Here is a 25,270-nt window from a genome sequence, read left to right as displayed (position 1 = left end):
TCATATTTTCCTTGGGCAGCTAACCACCCAGTGGTATGGATATTGGTTTCTCTAACTTCAATTAACCCTTGAATTAACTCTCTCTCTATCCCTCCCCCACCCAAGTTGTACCAGCTTTAAGGTTGTGTTATTGAGTCAAGAGAGTTTTATTGTCATGTGTCCCAGATAGGACAATGAAATTCTTGCTTGCTGCAGCACAACAGAATATTGGAGGCATAAATACAGAACAGATCAGTGTGTCCATGTACTGTAGAATATATATGCACACATAAATAAACAGATAAAGTGCAATAGGCTGTTATAGTTCAGAGTTTGTTTGATGTTGTGTTTAATAGCTGGGTGGCAGTGTGGGGAAGTAGCCATTCCTGAACCTGGATGTACCAGATTTCAGGCTCCTGTACCTTCTACCTGATGGCAGCAGAGAAATTAGTGTGATGGGAGGATGAATATTGATTTCATGGTTTTTTGACCCCCACACCTCTGTAATCCATTGAAATCAAATCGCTGGAGTGCGTTGATTCCCTCTAAAGCCCTTTGTACACTGTAATACACTTCAGTGATGGCAGTAGTCTTAACTTTCCATGGACAGGCCAGACATTGGATGTCTATTGCCTGTCTAAGTGGAAGCTGAGGCATTGTCCGGGTGCTGCATGACGATCGGGTGTTCAAATGTGAACGGGTTTAGTCAAAAGATTCAAGCATGTGTAAATATACACAAGGTACATGTCTAAGGAAGATATAATCAAAGGGACAAACTGAAACTGAAGCAATCCAATGCACCTTTTTAGTGCACCATTTTATGGCCTATTAAATTTCTCGACAGCAGAGAAATAAAAAGCCCAATATCATTGTTTATAGATAGACAGTCAGCAAATAACATTTTTCAACATACACAGAGTGAATAATTAAAACATCAGCTATAATCTCCTCATCCCATGATGCTTAAATATATTGGTCCAGTATTTGCTTTGATAGAAAAGGATATTGGCAAAGATGTATCCAGGTTGGGAAATAAAGGTTATATTGCTTTCAGACACGATCTTCATTGTGGATGCTGTCTACAGACATGGCCTTTGCTCTTTTAATAAATTGGAATTATCTTCCTGTGCATTGTCACCATGTGTTATGTTTATTCAGTGCCCTTCACACATGGACCAAACAATTTGTTTAATGTAAGGTGATGAGTACGGATGAAAAATATTGGCATGCAAAGCTTTGTATCCCAATTAAACTATTATCCAACAATCAAAAATATCATTAAGAATCTGCCTCAATTAACGTTCACTCTGATATTTGTCAAAATGATTTGAAACATTGAAAGACCAAAACAAATATATATTTTTTGTTTCCCCTTGTTTCTTCTGTCCTGTCATCGGTGACTGATGCTAGCATTTGCAACAGAGGAACAGCAACCCTCTCAGTACATTAGTAGTGATTGTTAACTTGTGATACATGATTGTTACGTTGGCAAAATATTCATGTTAGACTATTTACTTCTTAATTTGTTTCATGGTTCACCCCTCTGTAAGGCTATAAACAGTAAACACCCCCTCTTCACCGTTTACTCTTTACTGTTGTGAATTTTCTGCCCAAGATGTTTCTGAACACCATGTAATAAGATGGATATCAGAAATTCTGCTCCTGTTTGCGAGAAGCATGTTGTTTCTACTCACACATTGCCGCAGCAATTGGCAGCGGGGGTTTTTGAGATCACAGGTCTGAGATCAGGATCACAGGTGAGTGAAATCTCTGGGTCCAACCTAGTTCAACCCAACCATACATTGAATCCTTCTCCATAGGTGTCCTCTAACCTCCCTGTAACATCAAATGACTCCATTCATGATTCTAGACTCTTTTTTCTGATTCTTCTCCATTATATGACACCTTTTTTATCTCCATGTAAAAGTAAAGGATTTCCTGTTATTGGTCATGAAGTAAGAATTTCACTGTTCCGTTTCAGGACATATGATAATACAGGAGAGGTTCCTCATACCATAGACCCATTCCATATTTACCAGCGGCATGTATACCTCTAATGTCACAAACATCAACATATGTGGTGGGAGCAGCACTTTGCCAAATGGCCCCTTGTGCCTATCTCTTCATTCAATAATATCATATATGATCTGATCTTGGCCTCCACTTCATTGACTGTTCCCCACAACCCTAATCTACCTTAATGTCCCTCTATAGTCTAATCATTAGCCCAGCCTTGAGTATATTCATTGACCCAACCTCCGCATCTTTCCATGGTAGAAAATTCGAAAGATTCACCATACTCATAAAGGAGAAATTTCTCCTCATCTCCCTCTCACTCCTCAGCCATTTTGTGTCACTCACTCCTAAAATTCATGTCTGTTACTGAGATGTTATCTACGTCAGCAGCCAATGTATAACAGTAATGCCTCGTGTAACGGTCCTTTTACGGGGCAGTCGAGGTATTTGGACTATGTTGTTTTAGGAATGATCACTATTGGCATTTTCAGGACAACTAAGTTCTTCCAGCATGAAATTGATAAAGAGCCTGATCAGTTGTCCATTATCACCTTCTATCCTTTGGGACCACCCAGCTTGTACTGAAAGCTCCACTAAATCCTGATCTTCCACCCATTCAAGAGTCAAGAGTGTTTTATTATCATATGTCCTAGATAGAACCATGCAATTCTTACTTTCAGCAACATAACAGAATATATAAACATAGTAGTACTCTGTAAACAGTAATAAACAAGATGTGTATATGTGTTTTTATACACACACATAAAAATAAACAACCAATAATAGCGCAAAGAGACAGGATCAATGCCCCCAAGTCTGTGTAGTTCAGAGCTTATTTGGAGGTTGTATTGTGTGTAATTCAAGGTCATATACAAACATTTTAAGTGATAGTTTTAAGCAAAATTCTTGCATTAAAATGTTGATGGATTAACTGAGGGGGTCAGGCAGGATCTCGGGGCAAAGTTTCAGGTCAATACCATTCTTCAGACTGATTGTACTAGGGAGGGGAACGCTGGAAGAGGGGTGGGGGCAGAATCTACCCTGGGTTTGTCCCTCTCCACCTTTCTCCCAGCTCTCTTACCCCTACTACAATTGGTCTGAAGAAGGGTCTTGTTATGAAATGTCACCTATCCATGCTCTCCAGAGATGCTGCCCGTCCTGCCGAATTACTCCAGCATTTCGTGTTTTTTTCCCCTCAAGATTCCAGCACCTGCAGTTCCTTGTGTCTAGAATTCTTGCATTATTCCATTAGTACTTCCCTTCCTCAAACTTCGCCGTTACCCACCTATTTTGAGGCGTCGACAACCATCGGGGCAACAGTGATAGTATTTTTTTTTTAATACAGATATAAAGGAAGTCTCAAACTCTCTTCATCAAAAAAAGTTATTGAGGTTATTTCCATCAAAAATGTTTAAAGTTATATTGTTAGGTTTTGGTTAAGCAAATGGATTACTGAATGGAGGTGTAAGATGGAGTTGAATGTCAGATCAGCTGTTATCCAACAAAGTAGCTGATGTTCTCGTGTCTGAATTGCTTACTTCTGTTTCTCTAATCCACCATGTGGTTTCTTATTCATTACCGATTTGTGCTGAATGCCCACAGCTTTGAGTTTAATTAATAGCCTTTGTGTGTAACTTTAGCAAAATATCTTGGAAGTTGTGGCGTGCCACATTTAGCTTTTAAATCCCCCAAGTACAGTGATTCAGGTCTTGTTAAATTAGTTGGAATATAAGGCTTAGGAAAGTAAGCCTTTTTTTGTTTCGCTGGCATACGAAGTACCATGTGTCAAGAAAATATGAAAATAGCCTTTTGAATATCGAGAGAAAACGTTCGGACAGAGAGTGGATTAAAAAGCTAAGACAGGCTACTTTTCCCCAGACATTGTAATATCAGAGCACCCCAAAATTGAACTAGTAATGAATAAATCTCAATCACTGCATTTTTTAAACAGGGAGCAGGTATCAATGTGGCTGAAAAAAGTCACAATATGCTAGAGTAACTCAGCGGGACAGTCTAGCATCTGCAGTTCCTTCCACAGAGATGCTGCCTGTGCCGCTGAGTTACTCAGCATTTGCTCACTCCCATCGTCAAAAAGAAAATTCATGAAATTAGCCAGGAATATGTGAATAGTAGAGTCCTATTGCATTTATCATACAGTTTCACTAGTACCTGTTTGGAACTCTATAGAGGTCTGGAAGGTGCCTCATCATTATTGCACTGACCATTTGGAAGTGAGCCCAGGCTTGAAGAACCCTCTATTTGATACCAGAACATTGCAAAGAGGAAAATGCCAAAAAAAAAGGTAAGGTTGCAGCACATTATGTGTCCGAATCCATTCTTCCCTGACGATGCAGGAACTAAGATGGTCAGGCAGCATCTGTGGAGAGAAATGGGCTGTTGATTTTTCAGGTTGAAACCCTGCATCTGGACCACTCTCGTGCTTCTGAGACAATGAATTGGCCTGATCAACTCTCATGCCATGCATGGTTCTAATCCAATGTAAACTTCAGACTGATCAATGGGTCCAGTTGGGGAAAAGAGGGTGCACTCATTGAACGGAGCCCCAGCAATTTTGTTTGAACTTGATCAGTGAAGATGGAAGCTGGGAGATGCCATGTGCAGTATATTCTTGTGACAGTGCAGACCCCTTTCTATTCACAAACATTGTGCTATGTGGTCTTTTTTGTGAATTAATAACGAAGGTCATAGATTTGGCCTTAAAGCTCCAATTTCTGGCAGCTGTGGAGGAAATGTGCTGTACGACCTATGACATCATTAACAGTACAACTGACTCCAGTAAACGCTAAGGTGAATCAGGTCTAGAAGTGCGCAGACCAATTTCCTAACGTTTGCTAATTGATCCAGAAATTATTGCTTGCACAATTTAATGAGCACAGAACAGCTTCCACGCACAATTATGCATGAAAAATGTGCAAATGGGTTCGGTTTCTGTAGAAATACATCTTATTCCAGTTAGCCTGATGTATCTTTATTCCAATCAATCCCATGTTTAGCTTTCAAATAGAAAGGCAGTATTGTTGTCACAGTATTGTTCATTTAACTTAGATGAACTGAGGCAATGTTAAAATCCAAGTCTAAAAACGTGTAAACTCCCGCTTCATCTGCAAAGCTTTCTTTACTGTTGTGAATATTCTAAAAATTAAGATAAGTTCTGAATTACGAATTGTCTCCCGTTTCATTCCGAATTACAAGTATACCTTGCAACTGGTCATTTTTTCCCCATTTCCTTGTCTATTCTCAATGAACATAAACATTCAAAAATTAATTTGGGTAAAATTGTCATATCTGTTCATATTTTGTTAGAGTGGAATAGAGTAGGGTGCTGTGTGGCTTGAAAGCAGGAAGTGATCAAGGCAGTGACGAATAAAGAGAAAGTAGCAGCCCCAGGAATTGTGTCATCTATACGGATGAAAACATTCTTAAGTTTTGTCAAGGTGTTAGTGGTAATGCAAATAGTTTAGTTTAATTTATTAATGTCACGCGTACCGGGGTACAGTGAAAAGCTTTTGTTTGCGTGCTATCTGGTCAAAGAAAATACTATAATGGTAGGGGGATAGAGGCTAGGAGTTAGTGAGGCGAATAGTGGCCAGGGATTGTTTTTACTCTCTGGGAAATCGTCCTGGTGTGATGGAAAGATTCAGCGGAGAACAATCGGCCATTAAGAAGCCTAATAACAGGAACATCATTTATAAACAGGTACTGTAGAAAAACACCAAAGTTCATGACAGAAAGGGACTGTGTCCAGTCTCTTTCTCAGTACTTCTCCCATCTCCTGAAGGGAACGCAGGTAGCTGCTTTGTATTTTTCCTTGCACCACCCTGGAGTAAAGAGATTCGGAATTGAGTCTGAAGAGAGGGGAAAGATGGTCAAGAGGCTTTTTTTAAAGAAGTTGTTTAATAGATAAGGTTTGTGAAAGAGGAGAATTATAGGCCAGGTGTGCTCGTGTGAGAGGCAGCAGACCAAGGGGTCAAGATGTGAACTGCAGTGGAGAAACAGCAGGAGTGGAAGATTGTGGGTGATTTGTTGAAATTTGAAGGAGAGGTGAGAGAGAAGTTCAGCAGGCCAACAACAGCAGAGGTGTCAGTGGAGCAGGACCAGAAAGCACACCCTCAATCAACGAGGCAAAACAAAAAATAGAGATCTATATTGCCAAGGGCTACTGAGATTAAACTATTCACTCCAGAGAGAGATGCAATATTAGTAGATTATTAAGGTGTGTGATTATTAAGCATTGTTTTATAGTGATACAAATGCTGCCATGGACAGATATAGTGAAATGCTTTCGAGCTTTAGCAATAGGTTATAAAATTGATACTACACAAAATGAACTGCACCAAGTTAGCCTCCATTGTTCTGCTTTCAAACTATAAGATTGATTTTGAACATATATTTCTTCATATTTTATCACACATACATATTTACCCTCCTGCAGTTAATTTACTAAAACCTGGTTCAAATTATTCTATACGTTTTTCTTTTGTGTAGTTCTTGTCCCTGGCTTTTATTTTTAAGGTGGTCAGGCTTATTTGATAGCTATTGGTAGCTATGGCATAAATATTACACTTTTACCATTCATATAGCATCCATCTTTCCTTCAGAAACATCAATAAGTCAAAAAATATTCCACAATGCAGTAATTAAACGTTGTTGTCTAATTATATGCTCCAGTTATAACTGCGGCATTATAGCCTAAAACAGAGGCATCCCAAACCACAGATCTTTGTTTACCTCTGACTGGTCCTTTTTTTTCAGCTGCTATACTTTAAAAGTTAAGTGGTTGAAGCAAGCCATCTGGAATATTAACCATAACAGCAATTAAAAATTGCTAAGCTTTTAAGACTAGTGGAAACTTTGACCCTTCTTTATAATTAACCTGGACAGAACTCATCAAAAATACAAATAATGAAAGATGCAAAACAAAAGACGTGCATCTTATTCCTGCCTCATTAACTGGGCCTTCTTTTCAAATACTACATTCTGCTACTCATAAACCTGGTACTCTTCAACATTTTTTTTTAAAGCATCATTTTTTTTGCAGGGTACAACTTCCTGGATGGCTATAAAAACCTTTGAAAAAGGGAAGCATGTTGATGCAATGATTATACTTGTATAAAATACACACATTTTAATTGGGAGCCAGATGGTTTTGCCTGAACCCATGGACCCAGCTGTACCACTGAACACAGACTTCTCCTTGTCTTTCAAGGGCATCATTGATTACTGGATGGCTCTGAAGGAACTGCCAGAGAATAACAAGGCCGTGTTCTAAACAATCCAGGAAAAAGAGGACATTAACTGTGATAATTAACTATTTAATAACTAACTGTAGGGGAGTCTATAAAAATTCAAATTGTAGAAGTTAATACAACATGTGAAAATTGCGACAAAAAATGTGTGTGTAAATTATTCAGGCTTCAATAGTATTTGTTTTATTCCAGCTCTTTGATATTTTATTCACTAGGCATAGAGATGAAATTCTTTTCATTATTCCCATTATCCTGAATGTATTTCTCTTTTACATTCTTACATATTAATATGATTAGAAATTGTATAAACTGCTTGAGACTACAGCCGCTGATATTTCTATTACACCAGCTCAGCTGCCAGTGACTGCACAAATAAAGCTTGATAGTAAAGGCAATCTTCATCCATTATACACCCTTACACTCCAACCCCTGCTCACACTTTTACTCTGTAGTGAAAAAAAGTGCAAAATGACCAATTTATGTAAAACAAAAAAGCCTTCTTATCAAATCAGTTAATCTGAGTGCAGGGACTTGTTGTCTAATGCAATTCCTTCAAATGTTTCAATGTAAATATGTTAAAAACTGTTTCAACACATCACCTAGGAATTGCTAATATGAAGGAAGGATTTGTAGTAGAGTCAAAGAAAGTACTGTACATAAATGTTATATTCTAAAGGTATTTCAATTGTCCATCTGTGTCCATTATTTAGAAATATTGCAGCTAGAAATATTTGTCAAGAATGTAACATAAGTCAGCGCTGGCACTGTAATGTAATACAGCTCAGGATATGTGTTAGTTGGCATGGAATAAGTTGGTGTGTAAAATCTACTGGAAAAGGAAATTCTTGAAAAAATAGGCAGCTTAGCTTAAATATATAATTTGAAGAGAATGAAAAGGAGCATAGACTAAGATTTTTGCAGCAGTGGATACCCCCTCCCTCGCCCTCCGTAGAGTAAAACACAATTATGAACACTATCAAGCTAAATGAAACTACGAGAGAAATTGGCCACTTCTGGCCACAAATTAGACATCAAATGCAAATTACACATAAGGATGGTCATCATCAAGTGACGACAATCTTTTTGTATTTTTCGGAAAATGCATGCAAAATGTTCAATATAAAGCTGTAACACTACATTCTGGTGTTTTTTTCTCTCTGCATTACCTGTTGTGAATTGGACTAGAAGATGTGTCTTGACCCAAAACGTCACCTGTTCCTTTTCCCCAGAGATACTGCCCGATCCACTTAATTACTCCAACATTTTGTGTCTATCTTCGGTGTAAACCAGTATTTGCAGTTCCTTCCTACACACGTACTTGTACAATGGCTTGATTGTACTCATGTAGTGTATAATTTGACTGGGTAGATCACACACAAAGTTTTTCACTGCATCTACTCGTGACAATAATGCTATCAAGCTTTATTTGTGCAGTCACTGGCAGCTGAGCTGGTGTAATAGAAACATCAGTAATAATAAACCAATACCATTATGAAGTGGGCCCATCGTTGGGCATTCCCAGAACAATCAAGCTTGAATCATGCCACTCTAGGCTGGGACACTTACTTGGGAAAGTTCCTTTTACGTATCTTCTCTGCCTCAGGATCACACCTTCACGATATCAATGCCTCCCTTTCACCCTCTCCGCTACTGCTACTCAGCAAACCCACACATGACCCACACACCTTCAGTTGAGCCTCCCCTTCCCCCAAACCTCGATTGGCCAAGATCTAATATCCAAATCAGTTCCACTCCAAACATCACAACCTGTCCAACCAACTCTCAAACAAACCCACTACCACCAATGAATCTCACCCACCAATCCCCACTCCCTGATCCTCTCAAAATACCCCCAGGTTTCAATCTCTCCCTATGGGAGTGGTCATTAATTAGATATTTGTGTAAAATACAATTAATTGCTCTATTATTCATTTTAATAGTAGAAAATAAATCCCTTTAATATTGGAATGTTCCAATGAAAATGTTACTTTTTTAATTACCTTTAATTATATAATTTAAAACTCTTACCACATTCAATTCCATCTTTGGCTTTGCCCTTCCCTCTCTCTGCAACCTGGCCATATCTTCTTTTGACCAATGTTTAATTGTTGACATTAATGTTAGGAATATGTAGTTGTTATCCATTCATAATTCCTCCGGTGATGCAGGACCAACAAACCCAAAGATGACTCATCATTCCATACATTTAATTATTCCTGTTTGATGCATTAACCTATAGGTAAGATTTAAAAAAAAAGAATGTAATCGTCTTGTTCAGATGCTCATTCTGTATATTTACGAGCATGTCTATCATTTTCGAGCAGCAACATGCATTCGTCTTAAATTCAAAGTCCAAAGAGAACCTTTAAAATCTCTGACTATGCATAGTTAGAAGATTAAATCATCATACTCCGACAGTACATTAATTCTCAATAGCTGTGTCATAAAATGTTTTAAATGATGTACAGTATTTAAAGTTGCATTAGTTTTTTTATTTAGACTGTAAGAGTCACAAATGAATACTGGCATCAGAGTATTACTTCACATCCTGTAGCAGGCAGTGTTGTGTATGGTACTGGTGCCAGTTTAGTTGGCCTGCATAAAACCAAATGAAAGTCTCTCACTGTTGGAAGGCAGTCCTTTCCATCCCCAGGGACCAGGGACTGTAAACAGAGCTTCCCGTTTGGAAATTTTTAATTAAATAGCTACAGAGTAGTACACATGAAGGATAGTTCCTTCTTAAGAGAGGAATTTGCGAATGCCTAGGGAGGTCTCCAGAAAAATTCCCATTTTCAACACATGGGCTGAACACTAAACAGACACACTTACCCACAAACAGTAGACACAAGACACAGAACACAAGACACTACCCTCCCCTTTATACCGCTATCACCCCTCTCCACCCCAAGAACCTCGTGATCTCCTGGGGGAGGCAAAAAACCGGATAAAAACCCAGGTCCAATTCGGGGAAAAAAAAAATGAGTGCTCAATATCATCTCCAACATACTTCTAGTTCAGTCATTGGGAAACTATACTACACGAAACATTTAAATATAGCCTATCTTTATGTCAATCATTGTAAACCTTCGGTGCCTCCAGGGCTGTACATCTTTCTTAAAAAAACAGTGTATTAACCATTTAAATTTCTTAAAACATTTGTAATTTCATTTGGATTCACCATGGCACAAAGACTGAACTGTTGGGTTTACCCAATAGTCTGATTTCTCTTAGATAAAAGAAAGGCTTATGTTTTGTTTAAAATTCTGGCTTTTGATTTATTTTCATTGGTGGTGTTGGCAGAGAGCCATTAATATTGTGATTGTACTACCAATTATCTGTAATTAAAACAGTACATTAATTAAAAATAAATGAAATAGTATTTTCAGTGGAGTATTCTTGGCATGATTCTAAGACTGCCAGATGTGGTTTAACTACATAGGCTCACTGAAAATCCTTCTGATGCCTGAACCTTTGTCTCCTCCTTGAATGATGTGGAACACTCTCTTCTGTCATTTTTTGTCACTCTCCATCTTTTGTTTTTAAATAGTGAGGGCAATATATTTATTCGAGACTCTTCAAAACAGTATTACCAGACAAAATTTGACACTGAACCTCATAAGGAGATATTAGGGCAGGTGTTCAAAATCTCGATCCAACAAGCAGGATTTTAGAAATGGCTCCAAGTTGCAAAGAGAGAGAGAAAAAAAAGTTTACAGATGAATGTCAGGACTTAAGAGTCTTGGCAGCTGAAGGCATACCCATAAATGGTGAAGTAATTAAATTAGGGAATAACTGAGAGGCTAGAATTGAAACAATATAGATATATTGGAAGGTACACAAAAATGCTGGAGAAACTCAGCGGGTGCAGCAGCATCTAGGCAACTTTTCGGGCCAAAACCCTTCTTCAGAATGCCAGTCTTCCATTTTCCAGCATCTGCAGTTCCTTCTTAAACTCTTAGATATATTGGAAGCTTGCAAGGCTGGTGTTAATGATAGAGATATGTGATGTATTTGGGATTTTAAATATTGAGGTGATACCCGATTTGGAGACAATCAAAGAAACCAAACAAAGCAATTGGTAAAATAATGTATTTGGACAAGTTATGGCATCTGGCAAAGTTTCACATGACGTTATGTTCATGGAGTAGAGAAAGTCCGAGAGGGGCACATTGGAAAGTCTGAAAAATTGTGGTTTCGGATCAGACGAGCTGAGTACGGGTAGAGTAAGATAAAGTTAGACAAGTGGAAATAATTCAACGCTGGTCGAACCTTTATGGAGTTCAGGAGTTCAAATTAGGTGGAGAGTCAGTTTTAGTGTGACTGGCTTTATGGCTTAATGAGTTGGAAAGGGGCTGTATTGTGTGGAGAATATTAGTTGGAGAGGTTGCATTAATGTTGAAATTAAATGAATGCCTGAACAGTTGGAAAGTCATAATGGCTTCAGACACTATATTCCACAGAGAGTCTCTATTGACTGGGAAATCTCAATTAGCTGGGGTGAAGGGCGAGGGGTGAGGGGAACAACGTGTTAGTGTTAGTTGTGTTTGTTCCGCTGGTTTGGTGTACTAGAATGATCCATGAAGAAGTAGCGTTTAAGAAGGAACTGCAGATGCTGGAAAATTGAAGGTAGACAAAAATGCAGGAGAAACTCAGCAGGTGAGCATCATCTATGGAGCGAAGGAAATAAGCAATGTTTCAGTCTGAAGAATGGTCTCGACCCAAAACGTCCCATTTCCTTCGCTCCATAGATATTGCCTCATTCGCTGAGTTTCTCCAGCATTTTTGTCTACCATGAATAAGTAGGATTTCAGTTGAAAAACATGTACCAGTTAGCTGGACTGTTTTTGGCTGAGGGGCTGCATTTACTACACTAATTGAAGGATTGCATAAACTAGAGAATCTGTATCATTTAGATGGTGCTGCCAATTTACAGGCCAGAAGATGGACTGTTAAGCTTTAAAATGTATTGGAAGGAGATTTGGACCAGTACTACTAGTGTGAATACAAAGTATAATTCAACATTTAAGCCCAGAAAATAATTTGTAAATTTGTAAAATTGAAGATGAGTTTCGGACTTAAAGCATTTGGGGGCCACAATCACATTAACACAGAGAGAAGCATTACTTGGATCTGGCCCTTGTGCAAAATCTCAAAACGGGCACATTTGTGGAAGATAAAAATCAACAAAACTTTATTTCATGCTTTCCTTAATTACCAGAAAAATTGACTGAAGAAAAAACAAGCTTAATCCAAATAAGATTTAGTTCAAAAACAAAACATTTTTCAAATTTGTTGCCATTGACTTTCCATCTGTCATCACCAATGTTTTTCACACCATTCTCCCACATATCCCAGGTTTGGCATAATATTTATGGTACTATACATAAACCTCAGATGACAGGTGTTTAAAGAAACCAGCCTCCATTTTATTTACCCAGGAGACTTTCCATTCAAAACTCAAATTGTGAGGTCAATGGCATTTTTCAGGCAAGTTAAAATATTGTCAAATCAAACTTACACACAGCTTATTAAGAGCTACTTAAAACTACTTCTATAGTATCATCTTAGTATTTGCGAGAATTAAAAATATTGGTCATAATTTCATTGCAAATACAGACATTTTATACAATCCTTTGTAAGTCTCAAAGTTTATTGTCATATTCTACGTGATCAATATGACTGTTAAGGCTGAGAGTATATTTTGTAATATGGAAAGTTATTCATTTAAAACGTGGCAAGAATTGCATTTTACATTTACTGAACGAAGGTACGTTATTGGACAAGAATTCGCATTTTGTAATTATTTTCCTTTATCTTTGCCAATGGGTCAAATCCAGTTCATTGACATCTGGCAGTGCCATAGACAACAGCTGGCTGTCAGCCACTCATTTCTCGGCTTATTTTAGATTTCCGCAAATGCTCGGCCAAACATAGAAGTTTGAAATGGTTTCAGGGTTAGTTGCCAGCATCTGACCAACTTCTCCACTGCTGAGGCCATCATTAAGCTCAGTACCAGAAATAAGAAGTTGGTCCCTCAACTTTACAGCAGGGCCAATTGGCATATTTACAAGCAATTGTGTTCAGTCATAGAGTCTAGAATCATACAGTACAGACATTGGGTTTTCAGTAGACCATGTCTCTACCAACTATTATTTATGCAATGAAACAAATCCTATTTTCCAGCACTTTGCCTCCAGCCTTTTTTATACCTTGACAAATCAATTGCTTATCCAGCTGCTTCTTAAATGTTATGAGAATATGTGCTGCTACTACCCCCTCAGGCAGAGTATTCCATATTCCAACCTCCCTCTAGGTGAAAAAAATCTTCCTCAGATCCTCATTAAACTTCAAATCCCTCATCTTGAAGCTATGCCAATTTATGTACCACTGCAAAAGGAAAAAGTACCTTACTATTCATTCTATCCATGCCCTCATGACGTTATATTTCTCCATCAGGTTCCCCCTTAGCCTCCTTCCATCCAAAGACTACAAACCAAGCCCATCCAGTCTCTCCTTACAATTGATAAGCTCCATCCTTAGCAATGAGCTAGTGAATTTTCTCAGTGTTCTCTTGCACGGTGTCACATCCATCCTATAGTGTAGCAACCAGAACTGCATACAATACCCTAGCCGTGATGTAAACAATGTTTTATAAAGTTGTACCTTAACAGTCGAGAGTATTTTATTGTCATATGTGCCAAAAACAGAACAATTAAATTCATAATAGGTAACAATTACAGTGCTGTATTACTCATGCCAAAATGAATCACTTCTCAGGAGTAAATTCTATTTGCCGCCGATTTGCCGATTGATTAACTGATCCATAAAGGAATAGGTGACTCTTTGGGTTGAGACCCTTCTTCAGACCGAGAGTAAGGGGAGATTTTCTAAGTACACCATCCTGGCCATCCTTTATATATTCCCGTTGAGCCTTCCTCCTTTCCAGTTCTGCCACATATTTTGTTGTTTTTCTTTAATCTTTGGATAACCAGAGTTTTTTGGACGTGTTTTCATTACCTTTCACCCATACAGGAATATGTTGATTTTTGAACACTCAGTATTTCACTTATTAGTGACTCCCATGTGTCAGATGTAGACTTAACTGCATAAAGCTGCTCCCAGTTTATTTCGCCATACCCTCTCTCCAATAAGGACTCTAACTTCTCATCCAATCTTATTTGTTAAAATAACTGCTTTGAAATTTACAATGTTACAGTCATTATCTCCATAATGTGGGACAATAATCCCATTAAATTGAATTGGGATGTGTTTAATAGTATCAATTTTTCCATGGAAGTAGATAAATGTTTGAATTGCTTTACTATAATTTTAATGTTTACCATTACCTTTCAGTATTTTATCTTTAAAAAACAAACTTGTTTAGTCATTTGGTTACATTTCTTAAACGAGGCAAGCTGTCAAAGGGCGTAAGTGCATTCTAAGCATAGCAGTGCCATGGGAGTCAGTGCCTGAGGCCCACTCACCTGTCAGCGCCCACTTCACCTCTTGTGCATTGAGGGTCAAATTATTTAGCCCAGTAGCACCAAAAACTAAGATAGCCAAGTGTCCACTTGCAATTCCATTGAGTGGTGCTTTTCACCCAGCATTTCTCAGACACAGAATAGCATGGCACATAGTAAATGATAAATGTTTGCAGGTCATGGAAAACTGCCTTGCTCTGCTTTTGACTGCATTTTACCAAGGATGAGAGTGGAGTGACAGGCATGCATGCTTAGAGGTAAGATGGTCACTTCCTTGGCATTTCAATTCCAATCTTTCAGGAGTATGAAATAAACTAGAAATAACAGAAAGTAAAAAGAGGAAGTGTGCTGGAAAAACCCCATGAAAAACAAAAAAAACGTTCAACATCCGCTCGGTGATGGGGTTGGACAAAAATAAGCAGTTGATTCAGATGAGTTTATTGTCATGTACACCAGGGTGCAATGAAATTCCTTGTTTGCGTGAAGCTCACAGTTTATAATAAGTTTAAAATACATTTTTGGCCCAAAGCTGAAAAACTGGAGCTATTTTATTATTAGCGGCATAAGTTATGTAACTTTTTCACCATTTGGTAACAGATTATATTGCTATCAGTGTTAGAATGTCATTAGTTCAAGTTCCACTAGTTCAAGTTCTGGAGAGAGTGGCATCTTTAAGTGCAACACCATACCCACGTCATTGTTGCCTTTACCAAGATGACCCATACCAATTTTGACGGATGCACCATAGAAAGTATATTGTTGGGTTGCATCACAGTTTGGTTTGTGAACAGCTTTGGCCCAGACCGCAAGAAATTACAAAGAGTTGTAGATTAAGCTCAGACCATCACACAGACATGATTCCCCATCATCGACTCCATCGAGTCTTCGCACTATCTTTGAAAAACAGCCAACATAATCAAAGACTTGTCCCATCCCACTCACTCCTTCTCCTCCCTGCTCCCATCAGAGAGAAGGTACAGCAGCTTGAAAGCACAAACCACCATAGTCAGGAACGGCTTCTTCCCTTCTGTTACCAAGCTTCTGAATAGTCCTTCCATAAGTTAGTGTATTCTCTGATTAACCTCTACCAACGTTGTCGTCATTGGAATTTGTATGTGGAGCTGAAGTGCTATAATACTAATGGGCCTGTTCCACTTAGGCGATTTTTCAGGCGACTGCCGGCAACTGTCAAGTAGCATGTAGGCGGGGGACAGGGCAAATGGGGGGAGCGCTGTCTGAGTGAAATTCACAAGGTGCAAAGCCAATGTGATACAGGCACACACCGCGATGAACAGGAAGGTTGACGCTGTAATGAAGACGGTGAAAGCACAGTGTACGGGAAGGGTCATGTAAAATCTTTTAAAAAAAGGGGGGGGGGGGGGGGGGGGGGGGAAAGAAGGAGTGGAGACAACTTTTAAGACGCCAGAGATACACGGCTGTGAAGCTTGGCGAACATTTAACATTACCGGTCGGTTATCCTTGGTTCTGAAAACTACTGCTTACGTTTTTTTCCCCAATGAGCCAATGAAGTTCACTGGTCAGCATCGGCTACAACCTACGAGAACCTTTGACCTCCTGGCGACCCACTAGGACCTCCTGGTGACCCACCTGCAGCACGACCACATGTTGAAAAATTTGCAGTGACCACAATGAGGTCGCGACTAGTTCCCAGAATGCAGGAACTCCTCAAGACCATGTAGGGGACTCCCCAGCAACTACCCGCGAATATGTGGCGACCGCATAGTCTCCCGCAGTCGCCTAAAAAGTCGCCAAAGTGGGAACGTTTGAGTTTGATTTGATTGTATTTATGTGTCGGATAGTCGGATCTGATTGGACAGATGCAAAACAAAGCTTTTCACTGTACCTCGATACATGTGACAATAGACCTAACCTCAACCAAGTCAGGTATGGAATGAAACTGGCATTTGTAACATATTATTTTGCCTTGTAATTTCTGAAGCTGAGCACACAGCCGACATGGGAGCCTTTTTTGCCTCAGCGTGAATGTCAGAAAATAATAATGCAACTGGTTATAAAACTATATCTTTGTTTAAACTTTCCACCTAAACACGGTCACACTAGTAGGCATATGGCTAAAGAGGGTTTAACCATTTGCCTAAGAGAAAAGATAGGCTCATAAAATGTAATTTCTATCCAGATTGTGAAAAATAAGTATTTCTGTCAGTTAAACAAAGTGCTTATTGCGAGTTGTTTGGAGAAATTAGAACACAGCTACTGAATTTTTAAATAAATATTGAAGCTGTTAAATGAAATAGGAGGTCACCATATTTCAGATTACGCTAGAATTCACCCATTCACTTCCAAGCACATTGCTACAAATATATTTTCATAAGGACAAGAAGCCCTTTATTGCATAAACACTCATGTGTTTGCCTTGTGGTGTGTGTGCTTGCCAGCAAAGGATATGAAAAGTTAATAGTAGGTTTGCTTTACACCTTCGGTTTTCATGAATTTAAACTTAGAGGAATTTATGCCTGTTTATATTCTGCAACTAATAATTATGTGATGGGCACTTCTTCAAACAGAAGCCTACTGTAAACAATACCTCAAGTTCAAAATTTTTTAAATGTCTTGATTTTTGTTTTGTCGCACCTGCTGTTAGTTAGGCTTGCTCTTACATGTTTAAGGTTTTGCTTCTAAAAGTACAAAGTGACATCGTCGTTGAGGTGAAACAAGCTTCATGGATCTGAGCGAGTCAGGAAAGCCATGACCCACTCTGATTGCATAATTGTGCAATGACAAGTACATGGAGTAGGAAGCATGTGTAAATTAGAGTTGTCACATTTATTGTCAAATTCTAGTTTAGTTTAGTTTAGAGAAACAGGCCCTTTGTCCCACCAGTCCACGCCAACCAGCAATCTCTGCACTAGCACTATCTACACACTAAGGACAATTTACAATTATTACCAAAGCCAAATTAATCTGCAAACCTGTACGTCTTTGGGAGAACATATAAACTCCGTACAGGCAGCAGCCATAATCAGGATCAAACCCGTGTCTCTTGCACTGTAAGGTAGTAACTCCACCACTGCGCCACCGTGCTGCTCCAGGCACAGAAAATGAACTAGGGATAGTCTGGAAAAAAAGATATCTATAAAAAGACGTCTTATGTCTATAAAAATTCCAACAAATCATATCCAAAGGAATAAAATATGACATAATAGTTAATGTTGCAAAGAGTTTTATTGGTTGTAATTGACACTTACCACATGACGACAAGATTGCTCAATTTTGAAATGACAGGCTTAACTTTCTGTAATAGGTTGAGCTAAAGCAGCAACAATGAAAAACATAAAGAGCTGAAAATGCAATGCACGTCTGGCAGCATCTGCAAAGTCTACATCTCTTACACTCATAGACCCTTCTTCCAAGTGCCCTGCTGCTGCTCACAGTAACATCGCCCACCAGTAAAAGGCCATTTTTAGAATATTTATGTGTAGGATCAACATTTTCCCAACTATGTCCTTCAATGAATTAGGATCGTCATTAACGAATTTAAAGGTCTAACTGTTTTCAAATTGTGTCAATCTAGGAAACCAAAAAAAATGTCTAACACAAATGTGTGGTATCTTGTTAGTAGTGTCAAAATGAACACTGGTTGCGCACCCCCAGCAACATGATTTGGATGATTGTATCACAGTGTTATACAACTTTGGATGCTTTATGAAAGAGAATGGACGATGGGGGAGAAAAGCTTTTACTGTAGGCACTGTTCATCAAAGAACAATATTTCATTTATCAATGCTGCTGTTCCTCAATATATAAATCTATAGACAAAAGGTTTTGGACTGAAACAATGTTCTTTGATAATATCAGTACTCCTAATAATGCCATTATTTCTCTGCTATGTTTCAACTAAATTACAAACCCCCTGGAGTGCTTTATGACTGACAGCAAATGTAAAATAATGCTAAGTTATAGTGTGATGTAGCAGGAAGAAAACATATACTTCTACCACAGAAACAAATAATTCAATTGAGGGTGATGCTTTGCATCACTTTCCACTGCTTCCAGCCAAACAAAGCTATATTAATTGCCCGAGTGAACAATAAATGTGTTTGAGGCTGTATTGGATCAGCAAGAACATGAAAGATTGGAAAATGATGAATTATTGCACCATGTTGCAAATACTGTTCCCTGCAAGGTCTGGCTAATCGCCAAAAGCATAACCAAAAAGTTATTTTTAGCATCTCTATGTGTTCTACTACTAAACAGTTGCTGTCATTAAATGATGTCTGGGAGCATTGTTACAATTGTAATATAAACTTTTTTTTTGTTGAAACTAAAAGCATTTGACATTTGCCTGGCCCATTTTTGCATGATTTTATCAATTGTTTTTAAAGACAGGAAAATAACTATAGTGAATGTTACCAAAAATACAACCTCAAAATAAATTACATGATGGTAGTTTATTATCCTGTTGGAATGTAAAGCTAAATTATTGGGAATAATTTAAACAACCTGAACTATAACTGATAGAGACAACAGTGACTAATGTTTATTAATTATTCAAACACCAAGAAGTGGACCAGCCAGTACAATGTGCATGGTCCTGATGTATGGTTTTGACCCAGAAACTTTGGCTATCTGCCTGACATGCTGAGTTCTTTCAGCAGTTTGCTTTATTCTCCAGATTCCAGTATCTGCAGTCTTGTCTCTGAAACCTTACATGAAATGTCAAGTTCATTTGAGGAAATCCAGCTGAATGTTGCAGCTGACTTTCTGCAGCACCTGAAGCCCACCCTGTTTTCTTAACAACGTCATGTTCAATGTGATAAATGTTGGCCGAAAAGCCCACTTCTGTGCTGTATTATTCTATGTTCCTCTTAGGCAGCCTCCTCATGGAACTTGCTACGTAAAATTTCAAGTTCAAAAGGTGGGAAAGTCTTGTTGCATTCAGCACAATCAGTTGGCATGTGATCCTCATCTGAACAATAGGGCAAATCCAGAGAGCACATCTCTTTGCCACAGAAGGCTGTGCTTCTATTAGGATGGGATTGTGCAGCACACAATAGTCTGCCTGCAGTGAAGACTGAGACCCTCACTGCAGAAGGCTGCATGATTCTTTCCAATAGCGCAGGAACAGGGAGTGGACCTAACTTCCCATTAATACTCCACACTGGGTGTTGACTGCATAGGCATAGATCGATTGTATTAATTGTGTATTGCAGAAGAGCACATAAACCACTTTTGAACGATTTATTCTGTTTGATGCACCCCAAGTTATTAATTGCTTTGTGCAACGTTTCGGGTCGAGACCCTTCTTCCGAAACGTTGCCTATTTCCTTCGCTCCATCGATGCTGCCTCACCCGCTGAGTTTCTCCGGCATTTGTCTACCTTCGATTTTCCAGCATCTGCAGTTCCTTCTTAAACAAATTGCTTTGAGCAAATGATTTTACACTGCAATTCAATCACACAAAACTTTAAAAAAGGTACGCTAAGATTTTGAATTTTATGCCGAAGTGTTCTTTGTTATAATCTATTATATCACTTTAACAATATATGGAGAAAATATATGCACTGCACCATGTTATTGCACCATATATCACCAACTTTAATTTCAAATAGCCAAAAATGAAGTCCCATCAATAATCACTGAGAGGTCTAGGTGGTAACAAAGACAGTTAAATGGCTCCAATCCAGCCTGTTGTCAGGTAACATGCCAATAGAAAAAGTGGAAGTAATAGCAGCTTTCCCTAATTTAGGATGAAAATTACAACAGCATTTTATAAAATTGTCCAAGGTTATTTAATAAAATTCTTGACAGTTTATTGTTCCCCTCAAAGTAAATGAAAATATATGACTGCCAAAATTTAAGATCTGTCCCTAACAATATTCAAGCTTTCTTTATACCCATGTTCATGAGAGTTGTTGAATCATGCGATGACAACTTGGCTTTATCACAGACTTAAAATCCAACAGATTTTATTGTTTGCGGCCATTAATCTTACATTCATTCCTCAAGAGAACAGATGCAGCTTCAATCATTTATAATTAAAAATGCTGGAAGCTTGTGATAACAAACAAGACTTTGGAAGTTTGTTCGTTTTTTTGCAATTATGTCTTTAGTTTACTAATTAGATTCTATTCAAATGTTTCTGCTCTTGTCCTTACAGCAAATACTCAACTCAAAATATGAATGCTCTAATATTGTAAACACTGGGATTAGGTGTGGCCTGTGTAGACATATAGAGGTTATTTTGGCTTTCAATTCAAGTTCTAAATGTGAATGGCTTAAATGTAAGGTATCCAATTATAGACAATTTTCTGACTTCTGTATCAGTCTTCTACCAATAATGCTAAAAAGCAGTTGAAGCTTTTTGTCTTCTGATTTCAAGGGTCAGTGTTCTGCAATAATCACAAAGGATTATTGTCTGCTGATTGATTTTACCACAACTTTTTCTGTAATCATCTCACAAAAGTACATTCTTTCTGAAATCATAATTTTGAAATTATTAATTGCATATGGCCATTTTGCTGTGATCTAAATTGCTTCGTAAGGAGGTTGGGAAAAGCAAAAGTGGAGAGAGACAACGATATGCTGCTATCCAGGTGCTTACGCATGAAACATAAGAACGCTGAATATACATATGGTATGTATTCAGGGAAACAAACAAAATGCTGGATTTTATTGCAAAATGTATGGCATATTAGCATAGGGAGATCTGGATCAGGAGATGCAATTGGTGAGATCATATCCAGAGAACCACATATCATTTGCGTCTCCTTTTTAAAGAGAGATACAGTTCACTCGATTGATCTCCAAAAAGGTGTTGTCTCATGGAAGCAAGATTGAATGGGTTGATCTGCACACATTTGGAGATTACACAAATGAGAGGTGATCTCATTCAACCACATACGTTGCTAGAAGCTTGATGGGGTTGAAGCCATGAAGACAATTTGCATTAAAGGGGAATCAAGAACAGTAGTGCTGAGATTTGGAATAAGGGGATCATCCATTTAAGATTTAGATGAAGACAAATTATCCTACTAGAGGGTTGTGAACCTTTGAAATTCTCTACTTTCGAGAACTGAAGCGACTAATCACTGAATATGTTCATGGCAAAATAGATTTTAGATCTACAGGAGAACTGAAAGGTTTTGTGAGTTAGCAAGAAAATGGAGCCACCATCCTTATTGTGGAACAAAAATGGGAACAATATGCCCTATTCCTAATGTTATTTTTTTAATGCTGTATAAGCATGCACATACATGCTTGTCTGCTGGATACGGCAAAAGGAATACGAATCCTTTCTGTGCTATCACCTCTATGATATAATATGACATAGTTTTGATTCTGTGGGTTCACCTTTTCATCTGATTTTCCTGGGGATGCAAACATTTCCTAAAAATTGTTTCTTCCATTCTCAATCTTACTCTTAACCTTTTACTTAAAAGGTCCTGTTTAACATTATTTTGCACCATGCAGTCTCCAATTTGAAGACCACCACTGATTTGTTTTCTCATAGAAATATTGCTATTTTTTAATATATTTGTCAAATGTATCAAAAGCCATCACCACTTCCCAAGGATCTAATGATCTTCATAAAATACTTGCATTCAGTTCCTATTATTAAAGCAATATTCTAAACCTGAAAATCCATCACAACAAAGTCACAGACCCAAGAACCCATTGGAAGACAATTACTAGATATTAAACATACATTTATCTCGACGTAGATTAGTTATGCTTAAGCTATGCCAGAGCAAACAAAATTTGTTTTTATTCTGAGAAATTAAATTATTTACTGGATATTTATCATGAGCAGTGAGCTCCAACAAATGCCGAGAAGGACTAATGTTTTCATACTTTTGATGAAAAAATGGACAACAAACGGAATAACTTCATGACTACACTAAAATACAACCTTGAGCTACATTTCTATCTTGTCATGTGATGGATGCTTTTGGTTTTTTATTGATATGTTTTGGCAATAAGGAAGCTATTAGGTAAGGAATATAATATATAGTTCGAATTACGGAGACATGGTTCCAGGGTGCCCAAGGCTGGGAGCTAAACATGCATCTCTCCCCAGACGCAACAAGGACAGAGATCCCCTGGTCCTCACCTTTCACCCCACTAGATTCCACATCAAACTCCGCATTCTCAGACATTTCCATCACCTTCAATACAATCCCATCACTAATCACATCTTCACATCTCCACCCCTTTCCACAGAGACTGCTCATTCCTTGGTTCACTCATCCCTTTCCACCCAAAGCACCCCTTCCCCAGGTACTTTCCCCTGCAACTCCAGGAGATGCAACTCCTGTCCGTAAACCTCCTCCCTCAACATCCAGGGACTCTGACAGTCCTTCCAGGTGGGACAGAGCACCTCCTCTAACCTCAGTCACTGCATCTGGTGTTCCCAAAATGTGGGCTCCTGTACATTGGCGAGACAAAGCATAGATTTGGTCACCGTTTAGCAGAACATTTACGCTTGGTTTGCCAAGGCCTACTGGATCTCCCGATTGCTAACGACTTTAACTCCCCTTCCCATTCCCATACCCACCCCTCTGTCATAGGCGTCTTCCATTGCCAGAGTGAGGCCACACACAAATTTGAGAAACAGCACCGTATTTTGCTTATAACCCAGCGGTATGAATATTGAATTCTCCAATATCAGGTAACGTTTACAACCACCTCCCTTCCCCTCCCCTCCCTCTTTACTCCCTTCCTCCACTAAAAGTCTGTTTAAACGAGATGCTGCTTCACCAGCAAAGTTACTTCAACATTTTGTGTCTGATAATATGATGAAGACTGTTGAAGTGATTGATTGAAAGAAGCAGCACTTTTTTGGAAACAGGATCTTTGACCGACCAAGTCCACGCTGATTTTGTCACCCATTCAGTTCCATTATGCAACTTTCGCAGCCACTCTCTACACACTTGGGGCAATTTACAGAGGCCAATGAATGAACCTACAAACCCTCAAGTCTTTGGATGTGGCAGGAAACTGGAGCATTCAGAGGAAACCCACACAGCCACATGGAGAAGGTGCAATCTCCACAGAGAGAGCACCAGAGGTCAGCATTGAACCTGGGTCTCTGGCGCTGTGAGTAGGTATGTTGCAAAACCTCCCTTCAGCGTCGCTGCAGATCTGTCCAAGCCCGTGTATGCAATTTTGGCGCCGTTGAGAAGGAGCGTGTAGATAGATAGATCTAGTAATTGAAGTTTGGAATTATAATTATATGCTTTAATTTCAGGTCATCCAAGTAAGATTGTTTCATATTTGTTTCAGAATGCTTCAATCTATAATAACTGAATATTTCTTTCAGTTCTCTTAATTTTTAAGAAAGTTATGGCCATTTCACTCACCTCGATCACAGCTTTTGTGTTAAGTCAATGGAAAACAAGATGCTAATTTCCGAGTATGAAAATGGCCATAACATTTTTAATACTGAAGATATGAAAGTGAATTAGGTGTCAAATTAAACTTCCTTTTGTGCTTTATCTAATGGGATCTAATGGGAAAGCGACGCCCAAGTCGGGGCAGCCCGGTCCGGGGGAGGTTCGGCGCCCAAGTCAGGGCGGCCCAGCCCGAGGCTGAAGACGGCACAGTACTCACGTGAGGGTGGCTGGGACGGTGTTCTGGCGGCGGTGGCCTGAGTCCGGGGTTTGGACCGCGGGCCATTTAAAGCTGTTTCTCAGGACTGGAAATGGGCAGCTTCAACCATCCAAGGGCCGCTTTTGTTGTGATGTCCGCGGGAATGATTTACAACATCTCCCGAGGGGGGGGGGGTATCGCCCCAGCGCAGAGATATGAAAGTGAGAGGAGGGAAAGAGACTGCGATGCAAAGACTCCATCACAGTGAGGACTTGATGCTGGGTGGACTCACTGTGGTGGACATTGTTATTAAGTGTGGTTTATTGTTGCTTTTCCGAATATGTATTGTACTTTATATGTATGACTGAAGCAATTTCGTTCAGACTAAGTCTGTGTGACAATAAACTTCTTTATGCTTTATCTATGGGATCAATTGCAGACTTGATTTTTAACATCCACCAGCTGCACCACTGCCTCATCAGGAGACTGGAAGAGAGGAATCCCTTACCCCTGATTCTCAATCTGAAGAAAGGTCTCTAGTGCTCCTGTTCTCCAGCGATGCTCTGAGTTGTTGCTGCTGCAGCATTCCGTGTCCATGTCCAGTGTAAACCAGCCTCTACAGTTCCCGCCTGCACAGTTGTTGTGGTTCTAATGACCTGCTGCTGCTCCCAGGCCCGGTAACCATGGCAACCGGCCCCGCGGCCGCCACCCGGAAGTGAACGCCGGTGCGGGCGGGCGGGGCGGGGTGAGGGCGCGGCGCAAGATGGCGGCCCGCAGTGAGTGAGGAGACTCCTTGCCTCAGATATACACCATGTACCGTGTGTCATGTCGGCGCTTGCCAGGTATGTGCCCGGTTAGCGGAGTCAGAAAATCATCGCACGCTGCTTGAGGCACAAAGCGTGGCGAATACTCCATTCATCGTGATCTTTCCCTCGCTTCCGATTGACCTTGTCAACCT

The 25,270-nt window shown here is 39.2% G+C and overlaps 1 protein-coding gene and 1 long non-coding RNA gene across 3 annotated transcripts in view; one reads left to right on the top strand and one right to left on the bottom strand.

The window, feature by feature from the left end:
* The window catches only part of LOC129708104 (uncharacterized), a 130,338-nt gene extending 105,325 nt beyond the window's left edge, over positions 1 to 25,013 (bottom strand). The window contains exons 1-2 of one of the 2 annotated variants that reach the window (XR_008725284.1): positions 24,821 to 25,013; positions 9,291 to 9,495 (exon numbers count right to left, since the gene is read on the bottom strand). This is a non-coding gene — a long non-coding RNA (uncharacterized LOC129708104). The remainder of the gene's footprint in view (positions 1 to 9,290; positions 9,496 to 24,820) is intronic. The other variant, XR_008725285.1, reaches the window with a different exon arrangement.
* Positions 25,014 to 25,026: 13 nt separating this feature from the next.
* Positions 25,027 to 25,270, top strand: part of LOC129708102 (protoheme IX farnesyltransferase, mitochondrial) — a 97,523-nt gene continuing 97,279 nt past the window's right edge. Inside the window, exon 1 of the mRNA XM_055653662.1 lies at positions 25,027 to 25,154. Within this exon, the coding sequence (XP_055509637.1) occupies positions 25,124 to 25,154 (31 nt within the window). The 5' untranslated portion in view covers positions 25,027 to 25,123. The remainder of the gene's footprint in view (positions 25,155 to 25,270) is intronic.

Source organism: Leucoraja erinacea, chromosome 23 (assembly GCF_028641065.1).
Source record: "Leucoraja erinacea ecotype New England chromosome 23, Leri_hhj_1, whole genome shotgun sequence".
In the NCBI taxonomy this organism is placed as follows: domain Eukaryota; kingdom Metazoa; phylum Chordata; class Chondrichthyes; order Rajiformes; family Rajidae; genus Leucoraja; species Leucoraja erinaceus.
Note: the sequence above shows the minus strand (reverse complement) of the source record. Positions and strands in the feature narration are given on the sequence as shown.